The sequence below is a fragment of the Portunus trituberculatus genome, chromosome 47 (genome assembly GCF_017591435.1).
Source record: "Portunus trituberculatus isolate SZX2019 chromosome 47, ASM1759143v1, whole genome shotgun sequence".
NCBI classification, from domain to species: domain Eukaryota; kingdom Metazoa; phylum Arthropoda; class Malacostraca; order Decapoda; family Portunidae; genus Portunus; species Portunus trituberculatus.
The window spans coordinates 25,703,250-25,719,448 of NC_059301.1; the positions used below are offsets into that span (position 1 = coordinate 25,703,250).

At 39.8% G+C, this 16,199-nt stretch overlaps 1 protein-coding gene across 1 annotated transcript in view; it reads right to left on the minus strand.

Annotated features, from left to right (window-relative positions):
* The window catches only part of LOC123520826 (paired box protein Pax-2a-like), a 14,428-nt gene extending 1,711 nt beyond the window's left edge, over positions 1-12,717 (minus strand). The window contains exons 1-4 of the mRNA XM_045283453.1: positions 12,163-12,717; positions 1,282-1,479; positions 485-680; positions 20-315 (exon numbers count right to left, since the gene is read on the minus strand). Of these exons, the coding sequence (XP_045139388.1) occupies positions 20-315; positions 485-680; positions 1,282-1,479; positions 12,163-12,286 (814 nt within the window). The 5' untranslated portion in view covers positions 12,287-12,717. The remainder of the gene's footprint in view (positions 1-19; positions 316-484; positions 681-1,281; positions 1,480-12,162) is intronic.
* Positions 12,718-16,199: the final 3,482 nt, after the last annotated feature.

Consider the following 16,199-nt stretch of genomic DNA (forward strand, 5'->3'; position numbering starts at 1 on the left):
TGCACTATGGAACACGCACCTGGTCTATGTTCATGGTGCGTCTGGCCCGCCATCGGCAGACTCAGTTTCTCGGCATGCACTCGGTGAAGGCCCAGGGCGGCGTGTGCGGCAGCCGAAGAGGTGTAGGCAGCAGGAAGAGCAGCGTGTGGTACACCTGCTCCACCCCAGATGGGGGATGACGCAGCAGCAGCGGCGGCAGCAGCAGCTGCAGCAGGATTTGACCACGCCATGCCCCCTGCTGCGGCGTAAGGGTTGTAGAGACCATATCCCGCTGCACGGGCAAAATCAGCGGCCGCCCTTTCCGCAGCGCGATTCCTAAAACAGAATAAAAATAACAAAATAGAATGCTATGTAGAATGAAAATTTCATGTAAACATTAATTCAAACAATACTGAAAACACGAAAATATAGCAGTTTTGGGCCACATTGTTACGACAACCGTCCCTCTCACACTCCTCTCCCTCAAAGCGTGCCTCTTCCTTACCTGAGGATCCTGTTGATCGAGGAGACTGAAGGTGCCGTAGAGTTCGTACAAACGCTCTCTGAGATGAGTTTTTCGCGAATCTCCCAGGCGAAGATGGTTGGGTTCTCCCGCTTGTACTGCTCGATCTTGTTCACCACCTGTGGTGTGGCCACCTTAGGTTTGGAACCCCCAATCATTCCCGGTGGCCGGATGGTTCCTGTAGGCACAAAGAGGTGCGTCTAAAATTATTTACAACTTTATTTTTGTCATATATATATATATATATATATATATATATATATATATATATATATATATATATATATATATATATATATATATATATATATATATATATATATATATATATATATGGCTGTGTTTATTCAGCAATGATGATGAAGCAGCTGAAACTCAAATTTTCATGGTTTATACATAAGCAAGTTACACGAACAACTTGTTTTCATGTCCCTGTAGCACACTGAAAACAACGCCACATGTGGCACTCCAAGTGTTTCTCAGCGGTATGCAAATATAAGCAAATAAGTAGTAGAAGCCTCTTAATTACCTCAACAGTATAACTTTCTGACACTTTGTGTGTATGGTGTGTATTACTCTTAATGCGCATTAGAATTATAGCATCTTTTCTGATTTAGGAATGTTGCTGTGATTTTTTATATTCCCAGCCCTTACAAAAATCCTATTCCATTTTGTCGTATAGATTCATCACTAGAGTTTTTTTCAAGGCAAAAGTTTTATGTGGAATGAAGCTAAAGCAAATGTGACGAGAGGCAGATAGCTCACAGGGCGGCACTCACCGAGCAGCTTGGCCATGGCGGCGGTGTGCTGGGACAGGACATGCTGCGCCAAGTCGTAGTGTCGCGCCGCCGCAGCCGCTGCGGCTGCATTAGGTGGAGGATACCGCAGACCCTCCATGGGAGCTGTCCCGGCGGGAGCCACCCCGGTCTGTGGCTGCAGCACCAGAGGCCGGGCGGGGCTGTACATGTCGCGGCTCCCTGGATGAGAGAGTTGCTTTCGTTATATGGAGGCTCACCAGGGCCGCGCCTCCCACCACCAGTCCAACAGGAAGGCATTACTATTTGGATGTAACAATGATTATATGCATAGTGATGGTGGAGGGAAACAGTGATAACAGAGCTGATCGATATATATATTAACGGTGGAGAGAAACAATGATAACAATGTTGATAATGAGTTTGATGCAATGATGATGATTGATAATAATAAAAATAGTAAAGATGATAATAGTAATGATAATAATAATAATCATAATAATAATAATAATGATAGTAACAACAACCAAAAAAATACTATCACCACTAAAACCACCACCAACGCTACTAACAAGCACCAACACCAGCAGTCTTCGTAGCTTTAGCAATAGCAATAATAGTAGCAGTAGATGGAGGAGGAGGAAGAGACTATCATTCCTCGGTGTTGCCTTCACCCTCTATTACATGGAGCACTACCTGCATTACGCGGCGGTGATCCCAAAATACTGGGTGGATCTGTAACTAGGGGGGGAGGGAAGAGGAATGGAGGGAGGAAAGGAAGGAGAGAGGGAGAGAGGAGGGAAGGGGACGAGCAAGTATGAAGGAAAACAAGCTGTGGAGCGAGCAAAAATAAAATAAAAAAAGCGATTTAAGTAACGCCCCCCGTCACACACACACACACACACACACACACACCACTACCACCACATCGCTTCACATCACATGATAAATACACATGTAAATTTTTGTATCCATGCAAAGGTTTAAGGTTTGTAACAATAGCGATAATTATGGCTATGATGTAACAATAATAGTAACAACAATAACTTAAATATTTTGCAATGACTAAAACAAACACAAACCCTCGAGAGACACGGAAACATAACAAAACAAAACATTTAATTTTTCTTTCAAATTTCTGATAATACAATCTCGTATTTCTCGAGGCTAATTTCACGTGTAAGCACAAGATCAAACACCATAAGCCTGGTATTCAATAAACACGCAAACCCTCCCGTCATTTCCCTACTCTGCACGCTACGCTGAGGAGTCTGTTAAGCCGGCATAATGCGAGATAATGCGTGTAATACCAACCACTTCATGATCACCATATCCGCTACTATGATGGTAGAGGAGTGACTCTTTCTCTCTCTCTCTCTGTCTCTCTCTCTCTCTCTCTCTCTCTCTCTCTCTCTCTCTCTCTCTCTCTCTCTCTCTCTCTCTCTCTCTCTCTCTCTCTCATCTCGTGCCCTTCCAACCGGTAGCATATCACCGCTGCGCATTTTATTGTAGGTAAACTGATCGAAGTGTTTTGCTCCTGGAGGTAAGGATGGTGGCTTGGGATGGTGTTATTGCTGGGTGTGTTGTATTTTGCTGTTAGTGTTGTAGGTGGTGGCCTGAGATGGAGCTATTGTTTCTCTATTGATTGCTATTGCCTCTCTCACATCGGTTTAATGTGGACCGAATGGCAGAGGGGACAGTTTACGACTAGAAAGGAGAGAGGCTATTGGATTTCGTCTCTGGGCTCTGAATTTGTTCAAGTAATGAAAAGAGGATGATGATGATACTCGTATTGACAGCAACGACGGCAACACCACCACCAACAATATCAACAGCAATTGTAATAATAATAATAATGAAAATTACAGTAATAATGATGATAATAATAGTAATAATAATTATAATAATAATAATAATAATAATAATAATGATAATGATAATAATAATAATAATGATAATAATAATAATAGTATTAATAGACTTCCGATATCACTGATTCATACAAAAGATAAAACAGAGACATGCACATATAGGTGGATAATAATGTTCTTAGGTTATAACTCCTCGCCTTATATCAGGCCTTTTTCTTCATTTAATGAGGAAGTGCAAAAATGGCTTTAAAGTGAAAGGAAATAAGCCAAGAGTATATCCAGACGGAAATTAATTACGAAAATTTTGGTGATAGCAACATGAAAATTATAAGAAGAAAATTAAATTCATTGATAATTTATCCTCACTTTACCACGGTGACAGGTTGAATTCACTTACCGAGAGTTTATTAGTAGCACTGAGTGTGTTCAAAGGATGTAGCATACTTTCATCTAATGAAGTAATTTGATGTAATGTACTACACGCGCTTCGTATCGTAGTCGTGACTTGGCAGTGTTATAGAGCGTGTCTCACGCAGTTGCTCCAATCAATATCACAAGTCTAGTGGATCCCACTCATAAAGAAGACATATATCACGATCTATAGATGAAAACATCGGAAAGAAGGTTGAGGCGGTGTGGCCATGTCGGGAGAACAATGAAGAAGGTAAATTTACAGTGAAGGAAACAAAGTGGTAGAATAACTGGATACGTGAGAAGCTGAGAGGAAAACAGCTGTGTGAGAAATATATGTATGACCGGGACTGGCGGAAGAGAGCTTTCAATAACAGACGTGAGAAAAGATGTCGAGAGGGAGAAAAGGGCATTGAAATTCATAAATAGAATATAGACTGCTTTATGTTAAGATCTCCGCAAAAGACCAAGAAAATATGAGGTACCAGGTATTCTTTTTCGTGAATGATACATTTTATAGAATATGAAATCACTGCATTCGACAACTTTACGTGGATCAGCCGACATTGCGGCACGATCTGGCAACAAATGGCTCAGTTAGTTCATGTTTTGTATTTGTCCGTAACGAGCATACTTTCTCGCGGTCTTTTCATTACTATTATTATTTTGTGTAGAAAGGGCTTTGACCAAGGGCAATAAAAACGGATGGAAAAATAAAATCTTCAAATATGCTATACCCTTAAGAAGACAGTTTGGAAGGCAGTTTAAAATTACGTGGGGTATCTTCAAAGCTTTAAACTCGGCCCTATACACAGCTTACTGAAACGTCTGAGGAACACTCTGGAACCCACGCATACTACAAAAAATTAAATAGATAAAAAATGAGCAGGGGGAAGAGCAGGTGAGCAAGGCTTGTAATAATTAGTAACCCCCTCCCCCACCCTCTCTCTCGAGCAAGGCTTGTTATAATTATCAACTCCCCCATACTAGCTCCTCACTCTCTCTCTCTCTCTCTTGCAAACAAACACTCCATTTCTGAAGCATCCTCGAGAGAGTCATGCAAGAGTTAAAATCTAATCAATATTTTCTAACTTCACGTTCACTACGGGAGTCTTGCTGTAAATCTCCCTCTCTCCAAGTTTCCAAGCACCACTGAGGAATGTTCAAGGCTACAAAATGATTCAGAGGTAGTGATCAGTTCCTCCGTGTTGCCATTTCATCGTTTACTCATGAAGATGCTGAGGATAGCTTAAGGTTCAGAGAGAGTTAAGATCATGTTTTTTAATTTAGTTTTCTGTCAGTACTAATTAAAGAATTTTCTAACTCCAGTATCCTTTAATTGTGATATAAAATTATTTAGTGCAGACTCCGGGCTAATTCCACCTTACAGTTTCCTTTCTTTTAACTGCAAGCTCCTCCTATTCACTCTTAATTTTTTTTTCACCCTTACCCCAAGCTCTCTTTTCTTACATAACTCCAAGCCTCTTCCTGCTAAATAAGAAACATCCCATTCATTCAAAGTTTTATGGGAATGTTCACAAGTCTGATAATCATATTAGTCTGGATAGTTTGGAAATAGGAAACATGAAATGGATCGATAAGAGTTTTAGATAATGAACCATGAATCTCGATTTACTTTATTGTCACCTTTCTTCAATCATATTCATTATTCCCTTCCAAGAACTTTGCATTCTTCACTGAAAACGATTCTCAGCTTCTCTTTGGTTATAATATCAAGCTTAATTTTAAATGACGAAATTATGGTTTGACTTCAGTTTCTACGTTAGTTTTTTTTGCAGTTTCCAGAAATGCAAACATATTTACTTAAAGGTTAAAGGGGATCATATGAAGGAGCCTAAATTACGCTGTATCACACCATACACAGACCGTTATTCTACTGGCATACATTTTATAATCTGTACTATTTTGTAGTATATAAAAAATGTCAGAAAGTACATGTAACATTTATGCCATAGATGATGATAATGGAAATATTTACTGCAGTTGATTCTGTTACACACGGGGAGGGTCTTACAAGCTGATTCGTTTCTGAGCATGGGATTTAGATATAGACAATAGACAATATTGAATTCAATAATTTGCTTCTCTTTCTCAAAGAAGAGTGGGAAAACATAGACAAAAAAAAATACTATTAATGAATAACTGGGACTTGCAATAATGGGCAATACTACAGAAGAAAATATGACGTTGCAAAGACTTAGTGACGATTTTCCAAGATTCATTATGCGAGTATCTCGGCGCCGTTAACTTGCAATACAATGTAATAGAGCTCATGAGGCGCTTTAGGTTTCATAGAGGTAAAAATTTTGTAATTTTATCGATGGTGGTATGATCAATATTGTACGGTGTTTGTCCGCTCATTTACTTTTCTTATTCCCGATAACCTACATATTATGAGGAAACTGCTGGAAGCTCTCCTTGTTATTAGCATATTGATGATTTCATGTCTAGCACGACGCAGCAATAACTGTTGTCATGTCGTCAAGAACCATGGAATTTGTTAGTTCTCGCTTCATTTAAACTGAGTAAAACACAGGTCCGTCTCTTGTGTAGATAATCAAAAGTTAGCCTCGTATTTACCACTAGCACCACACCATACCATTTTGAAGAAAAGGTGAGCCCAAACATTAAAAAACAGCATCTGCAGGAAAATCAAAACTTAACCCAATATTTACCACTAGTAATGCACCGTCATCGAGTTACCATACCCATGTTGCAGTTGATACTAATGATGAACCTGAAGAGGTTCATCATAATTTGAAGAGATTCATAAAAATATTCGCATTGCTGCGCCCCTTCATTTTCGCCATTCAGGATCTACAGAAGATTTTTATTTTAAATTTTTTTATAGTTTTACAATTATATATACTTTTTGTATACATAGCATTATAAGTTGAATAACCCTCTAGATTCATTTTCATTCCTATTTAACTTCCCCACAAGTGGAAGTACTCTGATCTGCTACAAATTTACCTATTGACAGACTTTGCAAGGTGACAGTCAGCAGATGAATGGAATTAATGAAAGAACTGAGGGGAAAACTCAAAAGCGCTGTGAAAAATCAATGCAAAGTATTTGACTTACTTTGACCACGAGTGTGTACACTTACGTATGTATCGCTATTCACTACACCTCAGCCCGTTCCAACTGCCGCCCTCACGCCACCTGTTGCTTGCTGTCACATCTCTCTCCTCTGCCGTTCACGAATACTTGTGATATCATGGCTGTCATTAGCAGCAGTAGCGATGAATGTACACGATTATTGTCATTATGATGATGATGATGATGATGATTGTAATAATGATGATGATAGTAATGATAATAATAATATCAATAGTATTAACAGTAATGATAATAATAATAGTGATGATGATGATGGTGATGATAATGATAATAATAATAATGATATTAATAATAATAACGATATTAATAATAATTAATAATAATAATAATAATAATAATAATAATGATAATAATAATAATAATAGTAATAATGATAATAGTAATAATAGTAATAATAATAACAATGATGATAATAAAAATAATAATAATAATAATAATAATAATAATAATAATAATAATAATGATGATAGTAATGATAAAAATAATAATAATAATAATAATGATAATAATGAAAAATAATGATAAGTAATGTTAATTATAATAATAATACAAATAATATTAATCATAATAACAGCAAAAATAATAATGATAAAATTACAATTATGATACATATATAAGTATATTAACAGTCAGAGAGAGAGATTGATATCACTAAATTCATTATTCCTAACAATATTTACTTTTTTTTATTTTTCTAACCTCTGCATAATATTTTCTATTTAGTTGTATGTGTATCCTGTCCTCTCTCTCCAGTCCCAAGGAATTCATCTACAGCCTATACGTACGTTCAAATCTTTATGTGACACCCTCCCCCTACTTGCTTTTTCTACTAACTGAGGAAATGGTGACAAGAGGTAGTGGGCGCACTGACATGTGTAACGGGGAGGAAGGAAACGAGCGGCACTTGCTGCAGATAATCACGGATGTTCCTTTACCATTACCACGCCATTTGCAAACTGCCGTCGTTCCAGTTAGTTTACCTCCTAAAGACGTTTAAACTGCATGAAAATAGAGTTGCGTGTACTGAGATTGTTAATAGCTTTAAAGAAGAGAGAGAGAGAGGGTGGGGGAAGCGAGGATGACTAGATTACACGCAATGTGCCTAACATTTCTAGTTTTTTCATCGTAATCTATTCATCATAAATATTTTTTCGAGTTGTAATTATAGCTTCTGAAGTCTTTCTCTTTGGCTGGTGTTCACGCTACTTTTCAGGCCACAAAATGGCAGGAAGGTTAAAACGAAGTGAGTGGATATTGCAAGAATTGGAAAGAAATCGAATGACTGAAAATTTACACTTTCCGTCCATTTTGTAATTTAGAGTGAAAATCAAAGCAAGGATGACTAAGAGAGATTTGTTGTCAGGTTCCTGTTGATTTCACTCTCTATGTATTACTTTTACGCATCATTCCCACACTTCTGTTCTTGGGAATCTAGATGTTACAGTTACACGCAAAGACCCACATACCAACATAGGATGCATAAAGCTTGAAAGACACGATTTAAAGAGAATGATATTGCAACTTTTTTATGCCTTTCCTTCCTGTAACACTTCTCACGAAGATCTTGATGAAAATCTTGAACTACTTCCCTTGTTTACTCCTTATGAACCCTCTGTCGTTGTGAGTAGTCTGTCGCTCTATAACATTTTTTTGTTCTCTTTAAAAGTAATGCAAACAAAGCATATCACATAACGAATTGCAGCTTAGAGCATTAAAAAAAACATTGATCTTCCCTTGAATTGGCAATGGAGGAGTGTTGGATGCTAGACATCGAGGTTCTACACATCCACCCAGCGACCTTTTTCATAATATCCCTCGTCTAACCAAACCAACTGTTTGTCCGGTCGGCAGTCATTGATAGGGCCTGACATCAATGCAAAACTAACAAATATAATGTTCAGTAATAATAAGACTGAAAAATTCATTATATTTAGCCTCTCTGCTGCAACCATGACTGTGTGATAACTGTTACTTCACCTGGGTACCTGTATACTGATTTACTGATCGAAAACAAAATATAATAACAAAAAAAAATTGCAAAAATTCAATCTTTCAAGTGATCTATTCCCAAAAGCTGCTCCAGGCAAATTCGTGAGTGAATAAAAGAATCCATAATAGTTGAAGGTCAGAGGGATAATTACAACGTGCTCAGGTATTAAGGTTTCAAGAGTAACGTAGGTGCTCACACAAGCGCAGTGTTTCTGAAGCTAATGATATCATGTTCAATAACACATGTGAAAGACGATAAGTCGGTAAGCGACGCAGTGTTCGTGATCTTTCAGTCTGGATTCCACCGATCGAAGCTTCCTTTTTGAAAATTTAGTATAGAAAATCCACTAACTATTCATAGTCTATTATTTGCCGTGATGGAAGGACGGTTATTTGAGTTTAAGCTTGTGGCGGGAATGTTGACAGAAATTTACTTTGCAGGGAACTTACGGTACACTTTGGGTTTAGCACGTCAGGCACTGCCAAGCACCCGCTGACTTCCGTCCAAGGTGACTCAAGGCCATTGTTATTGACCCGACGCTAGCGACGAATTTTTTAGCGGAACTAACAAGGTGGTGGCGGTTGTGCGACTCTCAGAAGCAAAAGACTTCGGACTGACGAAAGGACAATTTACACGTGACGCGATAAAGGTTTGGTGTCGGGACATGGCGTGGATAGTCATTTCAGCTACATTGCAATAAAGATTAAGTGCTCGCCTTGAGTATTAGTAATGTTAAAAAATTAATGAATGCCAAATATACGTGAATCGTTAGTTACAAGAGGCGGTGGCGTAGTGGATAAGGTGGTGGCCTAGGTTCGAATCCCACCACGTACAGCCTTAAAACACTTTGCCATTTGTCGAGTGGTACCTACATGTCACCATGATACCCAGGTTCTAGGTGGTTACACCCAAGATGAACTTCGGGGATGATATGGGCCCTAATTTGGGTACCAGTATAAATAAAATTGTCTGCGCCACTAATGGGCGGAAGCTGAACAGCGCTCCCCATACACTCTTCAAGTGTGCCTACAGGCGCTATAGGCCTTAAGGTAAAAAAAAAAAAAAAAAAAAAAAATATATATATATATATATATATATATATATATATATATATATATATATATATTACTATTCAAAGTACTTTTTTGTTCAAAATGCCATGTAATTGGAACTTGTACATTTCTCAAAAAACAATGATCATGTGTATGACACATAAATTCAAGAACATTATCAATAACAATGTAACAATGGAAACAGTTAATCACTGCAATATAGAATAAAAATTGCCATCCCTACGAGTATCTGTGATAAGAAATGAATGAGCTGAATGTCGTCATAAATAAATAGAAAAAAAAAACAAGAAAAACAGCTTCACATATATATTATATACGCGTTAATTCTAGATCAACGCTTTGGTGAATACTTATGTTAGAAATAAACAGTTCCACATAATGTTTCGCCTCCTGCACGCCACACACTCAGGTTAACTTTGCCTCTGCTGCTCTCGCTGCTGTTACCTCCTGAGTGGCGTATGAAGCAAATCTCTACCTTCAGTCTACAACAACGTAGTGAGAAAATGGTATGCGAAACTTAGCTTTAGGGTAAGAAGAAAGTGCAAGCAAATGATTTTCTTTAAGATAAATATTATTATTCTACTAGATTTACTCACTATAATCCGATATGGATTTTTTTATCCAGTATGTTGATAGAACAACACCACATGGTCCCTCTCTCTCTCTCTCTCTCTCTCACACACACACACACACACACACACACGTGCGCTCGCGCGTACGCACAACCAAGCACGCACGCATGCACACGCGAGCACGCGCACACACACACACACACACACACAATTTTCGTTGAATATGTATTATCTGTGTACTATACAAGGAACCAGTCAATGAATTTCTACTTAGAAAATTTTTATAGTACTGGATCTTTTATATTCGTAAGGAACCAATTTTTCGAAACAGGATACGTTACTTTGCCTCTATTGCCAAGCTAAAATATAATTCCTCCGACCGCAATTATTGTAAACGCGGCATAAACCTCGGAAAGATATTTTCACACTGTCTGAACAAATAACTGCACCGACCACACACTTCCGCACCGGGCGCCGAGCTGTTCCGGGTAGCACACCTGGACGAGGAACGCAACTCGAATTCTGGAACGTTTTGCTCCCTCACCACGACTATATACTTTCCAATGCAACAGTGATGATTACCCGGGTATTCAAGAATGTTTCACCTGTTAATCATGAATACATTTTATCAATCTGCTATTTCCAACCAGAACTTTATTTTTAATGTGATGAAGGTGCAGCTCATTAAGGTTTAGTATAATGGGGCTTGACTACGGAGCGATCAAGCCTAAAACATATCTCCATCTGCTCCTTTATATTCCTACCTTTTCTTCCTCTCTTTGGCTTTCCGCCGAGTATTCAGAAATGCTGGACTTTCTCGTAAAATGAAAGGATATAATTCCATTATTTGGATGTTTTAACTTGAAACATTTAACGTTTTGGAGAAATTCTTGGAGTTTTCACGACTAATTTTGCATTTTTAGTTTAACAAGAATTTTGGATCATTTATTGTAAATACACACATAAGAACAGAACTACTCATTTATCTGAATTTTGAAACGATCTTGACAGAATGAAGCGTTTAACAGTATACACCAGTGCCGGAATACGTTAAGTGAGGAATGAAAGAGTGAGACAACTAGGGTGTGAAGAAAGATGACGAGTGAACGAATTTTAAGGTTGCAAATATCTAATCAAATTAATTAGCCAACTTTTTCGCATTCCGTCTTGTTTATGGCATCACGTTACTCTATCATTTTACAAGATAATCCTGTTTCTATTTACTTCCCCAAAGGCTCCTCTCAGTCATGGCTCCAGTGCTCGTCTAACGTATTGATCAGCGAGGCTTCACCAGCCAGCAACCACCGCTCCGATCCCAGCACACCATCGATCCGGCAGCTGTTTCTTATTGTGATATGATTGAAATAAGATAACTCTAAGGTCGTCTTCCCGCTGCGGCAACATCACAAATAATCCGGAAACAGTTATTTCTCATACATTCAGTTGGAATGAGCCTTAGTGATGTGGTATTACACGACAAAATCTGCGGTAATTTTACAGTAATAATTACCATTTTGGGGCTACAAATAAAGACCTAAATATAAATTAAACCTAATATTGCTCCCCCATCATAATACAAGTCAGCGGATGACTGGGAGTGAAGAAACAGCTCGAAGGATGAGCCAGACCTCTGTCATTTTGCTTTTTGAGCCACATTTTTTATACTCCAATTCTAGATTGAAGCATCGCCACTCTTATAATCTATTCTTATTGAAATAAGTCATATTGTTGATGAAACTGTATTACTGGAAAGGCCGTGAAAGCTTCTGCGGACTAAGATTGGTGTGTTGTGTTCACTCCATTCTATCCTTTTCTCCCCCAGATATGATACGAATAATTCTCACCTGGTGCGTAGTACGGGAGTGCAGGAGGCAGTGCTGTCATGGCGGGGGGCTCCCTGGTGATCGAGGAAGACGACGAAGGCACGGTGAAGGCTGTAGGCTGGCCGCTGATGTTGGGGATGAGCATGGAGCAGGTGGCGGTAGGCACCTTATGCAGGTGAACTTCAAAAACAAGTTAGAAGGCAGAGGTGGGCTTTCCGGGACCTACTGGGGTGTCTTCGGCGTGGCGTGGATCATTACTTGACGCCTCATTGGTGTTGTCGGTGATGAGGACACAGTAAGGCGTCAAAATCAACTAAACACTGATTATCGTCCTTGACACCTTTGTGGCCAGTCTTGTCAGGAAATGCCAATAATTACGCAAACATACCGTTGAGACGCACTCGATCAATAGACTCACACGAGACGCACTGGTTGGCAGGAACGAGAGGCACACCCAGCGCAGCGGCTCCGCACGCACCTGCGACTAACTAGTGACTACACCTGCGCTCATTCGCAAAATATACACTGACTACCTAACCTGACTACCTCCGCCACCTGCTGTTCCTATGGCTCATCGTGCCACGTTAAGACAAAGGGATACTCGATCTTAGTGGTTTCATGAGACAGGTAGAATAGAAGCACGGACCTCATTGGCTGTGGGGAGGAGCCATCACCTGTGACTCAGTGAGAGGTGATAGGCGGAGAGCGCCGAGAGGGCGGGGCCATGGCGGGCGAGAGCAGCGAGGCGGATGTGTCAGGTGAGGAAGGGGAGGAGTCTTACGCTGGCGGGAAATGAACAAAGTTAAATCTGGAGTGATGTGTCCTGGAGTGATGAGTAAGTCGCCTGCGTGGTCGCGCGCGGCTGCACCTCTCTCGCTGTGACAGGAGGCGTGTCGCGCGGCTCCCACCTGGATATATCACACCCATAGGCGTGACCATCTGTGCCTGTGTGGGATCTGCTCCTGTGATGACTCTCATGATCTTAAACTATTGTTTTTATTGTATTGTTTAGAGTTGTGATTTTCTAGAATTACTATAAAACAGATTATTTGCAGCAAAAAAGTGTTGACGTTTTAGGTAACACTTTTGTAGTAGCTGCTATGCTAGTATTTTGTTATGCGTTTGAGTGGAGTTGTGACTGGTAATTCCTCTTCACCTTGTAACAACTATACAAGAAAGGTTTATGAAAATTAATTTCATTAACACTATATATTTCAATATTTTTTTCCCTTTCTAGAGTTTTTTAGAAAGATTTCTAGAGTTTTTTTCAATAGTTCACATGGTGTTTTTACTGCAAACCTCATGCGGGTACTTGAAACTGCTTCGTTGTCACCCCTGCCACACGCGCACTTGTGCGCACACGCACACACACACGTTCAGGATAAAAGACTTGTGAGAGATTGTTTGGAAACATTGTTTCCAGAGTATGTTTCCTGCTGTGGACAGGCCTTTAGAAAGTAGTAGGTTAGGTTAGAAATTTGATTGAGGTCTTGATGTGGTTTAAGAGATATGGCAAAAATTTAAACATCAACAATCAGAATAAGACAAATAAGAATAGGATAATGCTTGATAAAGTTAGATTTGAAAGATAGGAATGAATTAGTTATTAAGCAGATTGTTATATCATATTCACTAATCAGGTTATTGATGTCGAATCATAAGAGAGCTCTGAAAGGTCACATAGCTTTATAGAGATGATAAGTTAAAAAGGGTAATGTTTCATATAGGGACTGTAACATGCAGCCATGACTGCTTCATGCAATTTCCGTTAATCTGTTATTCTCTTATTATTGAGTGTGAGAGAAAGGCAAACAGATTCACAATACAATTGAAGCTTTATTGCTGAGGCCAGGTGGTGATCAATTCTCGTGTCAATGATAGAATTAGTCATTTAAATAATCATGTAATATGTCTTTTTTATGTTTCCATGTTCATAATATAGTATACGTAGATTTTGCCCTTTGACTGTCACGAGTTTCTTTAAAGTTAATAGAATGGTCTGACGCAACCTTAGAGCACAATATCGAACAGAATAAATACGACTAGAGCAGTCAATTTCCTTCAGTGCTTTTTGTTTAATGCGGTTCATTATAGTTGTTCGAAGTCACTAAGATAAAACAGCAAATAACAGATTCGTTTCATACATACAGCTGATGACTGGCGAGGAAAGAACTAAGCGAAAACAGAATTTTGATTATGCTGATATAGTTCAGTATTTATGGTATGAGGGGAAAAAAATATGAATACACTGATCATATAGTTATAGAGCAAAGTAATCATAAATTTGTTAAGAGATTTTAAGTTATCCACATTCTATTTTGTATAAGGAAAACTACACTTCGATGCATTGGTGGCTGAGTCCATGAACTAGAAGTTGTGATGTCTCAAAGTGTTGTAATACATTCGTTCAGACTGTGATTTGTGTGTTCTCCACTTCACGCCCTCTGATATGCTAAGAACCTACCAATTCCGTAAAGATTTTATCGTTCAAGTAGATCAGATGACTTTAGATTAGGAGAGACACAAAACACAATATGAAAAATGCAGATTACTCGATTTCTGATTACAACTCTATCAGCAATAGTCACTCAACGCGTGGTCTCAAGATGCTTCACCTCCTTACCAGCCTCCCATTGATAGGCAGGCGGCAGCGTGCACCTCAGCATCACGAAACCGCGATTCATATACACGCCACCCTGACTTGCTTGGTTCAGCTCTTGGTGTCTTGATGCTGCGAGAACATAATATGTAAAATTTGCTCCTCTAACGTCTCTCTCTCTCTCTCTCTCTCTCTCTCTCTCTCTCTCTCTCTCTCTCTCTCTCTCTCTCTCTCTCTCTCTCTCTCTCTCTCTCTAAAAAAAAAAAAATAAATAAATAAAAATTCGGTCAAGCTCAAAATCAAGAACACGCAATGTAATAATTCTTAAGAAATAAGAAAAATCCAGTATGATCCATTAGTATGAAAATATTTAGGTTATTAATATTGTTCTCTTTTGTTGCCACATCCATACATCCTGTCAATCCTCACGACTCACCACACCACCTGACCCGCCCATGCACCGCCTTACACCCTCAGGCTTCACCACGTAGCCTCACACTCCATCATACATTCTCAAACATTGAAATACACCGCCATAATTCGTTACACCTCGCTACACTTCCCCCTTCACACCCTACCACACACCCACACACCTCGCCGTCTTCCCCCACAACTCACCACTCAATCCCACACCTCGCCACTCAATCTCACATCTCGTCACACACCCCCGCACCTTGCTACACACATCCCCATCCCGCTTTACATGCCCACACCCCACCACACAGCCGAGGGCCCCTCTTTGGCTGTGCTCTTGGACGATAGTCAGATGGAACCAATTTCTCGCCGTCCCTAAGGCAGCCATAATTCTTAGTTTAGAGTGTGTAATCACTGGACGAATGCGGGAATAAGTAGGGAGAGTTATTCTGGCAGTAAACCATCAGGGAACTATAGTCAAACTATAAGCAGGTACGCTTATAACGACCGACCACCAAACTCTGAGTTAACTTCCCAAATTGGCATGTCGACTGGTTGGTGGTAAACACACTAAATTACACCCTAGCCGTCCCTGCAACAAGGGCTAATATGTAACCCGTTGTGCGGTGGCTAAGCGAGTAGGCTATGGGAAGGCTGGCCTGCAGCACACCAGACAGAGTGGGCTCAAGTGTGAAGGCACCAAGAGGACTGGTAAATTGACAGAAGTGGTAGTGGCCGCAGAGGACTGTGACGGCCGCGGGGACGCAGCGCGGGCCTGGACACCTCACGCTACTGGTTTTACACTTGGTGTCGTAGGAGACGTGTGGGTGTAGAGGCATATCCCGCGCACCTCCCTCACCCTTCGCTGGCATCTTCAACAAAACACTCTATGAACTGTATTAGCATTTCAGCGCTGAGCCATCTGCGGTCCGGGTGCGAGGAAAATAACACACAGTGGTGATGTATTGAAGTGCCTGGAGATGGTATCGGGTGTACTTAGAGCGGCGTGGGGCACGGCCGCATCTCCTCTGTCTTTCCTTTTAAG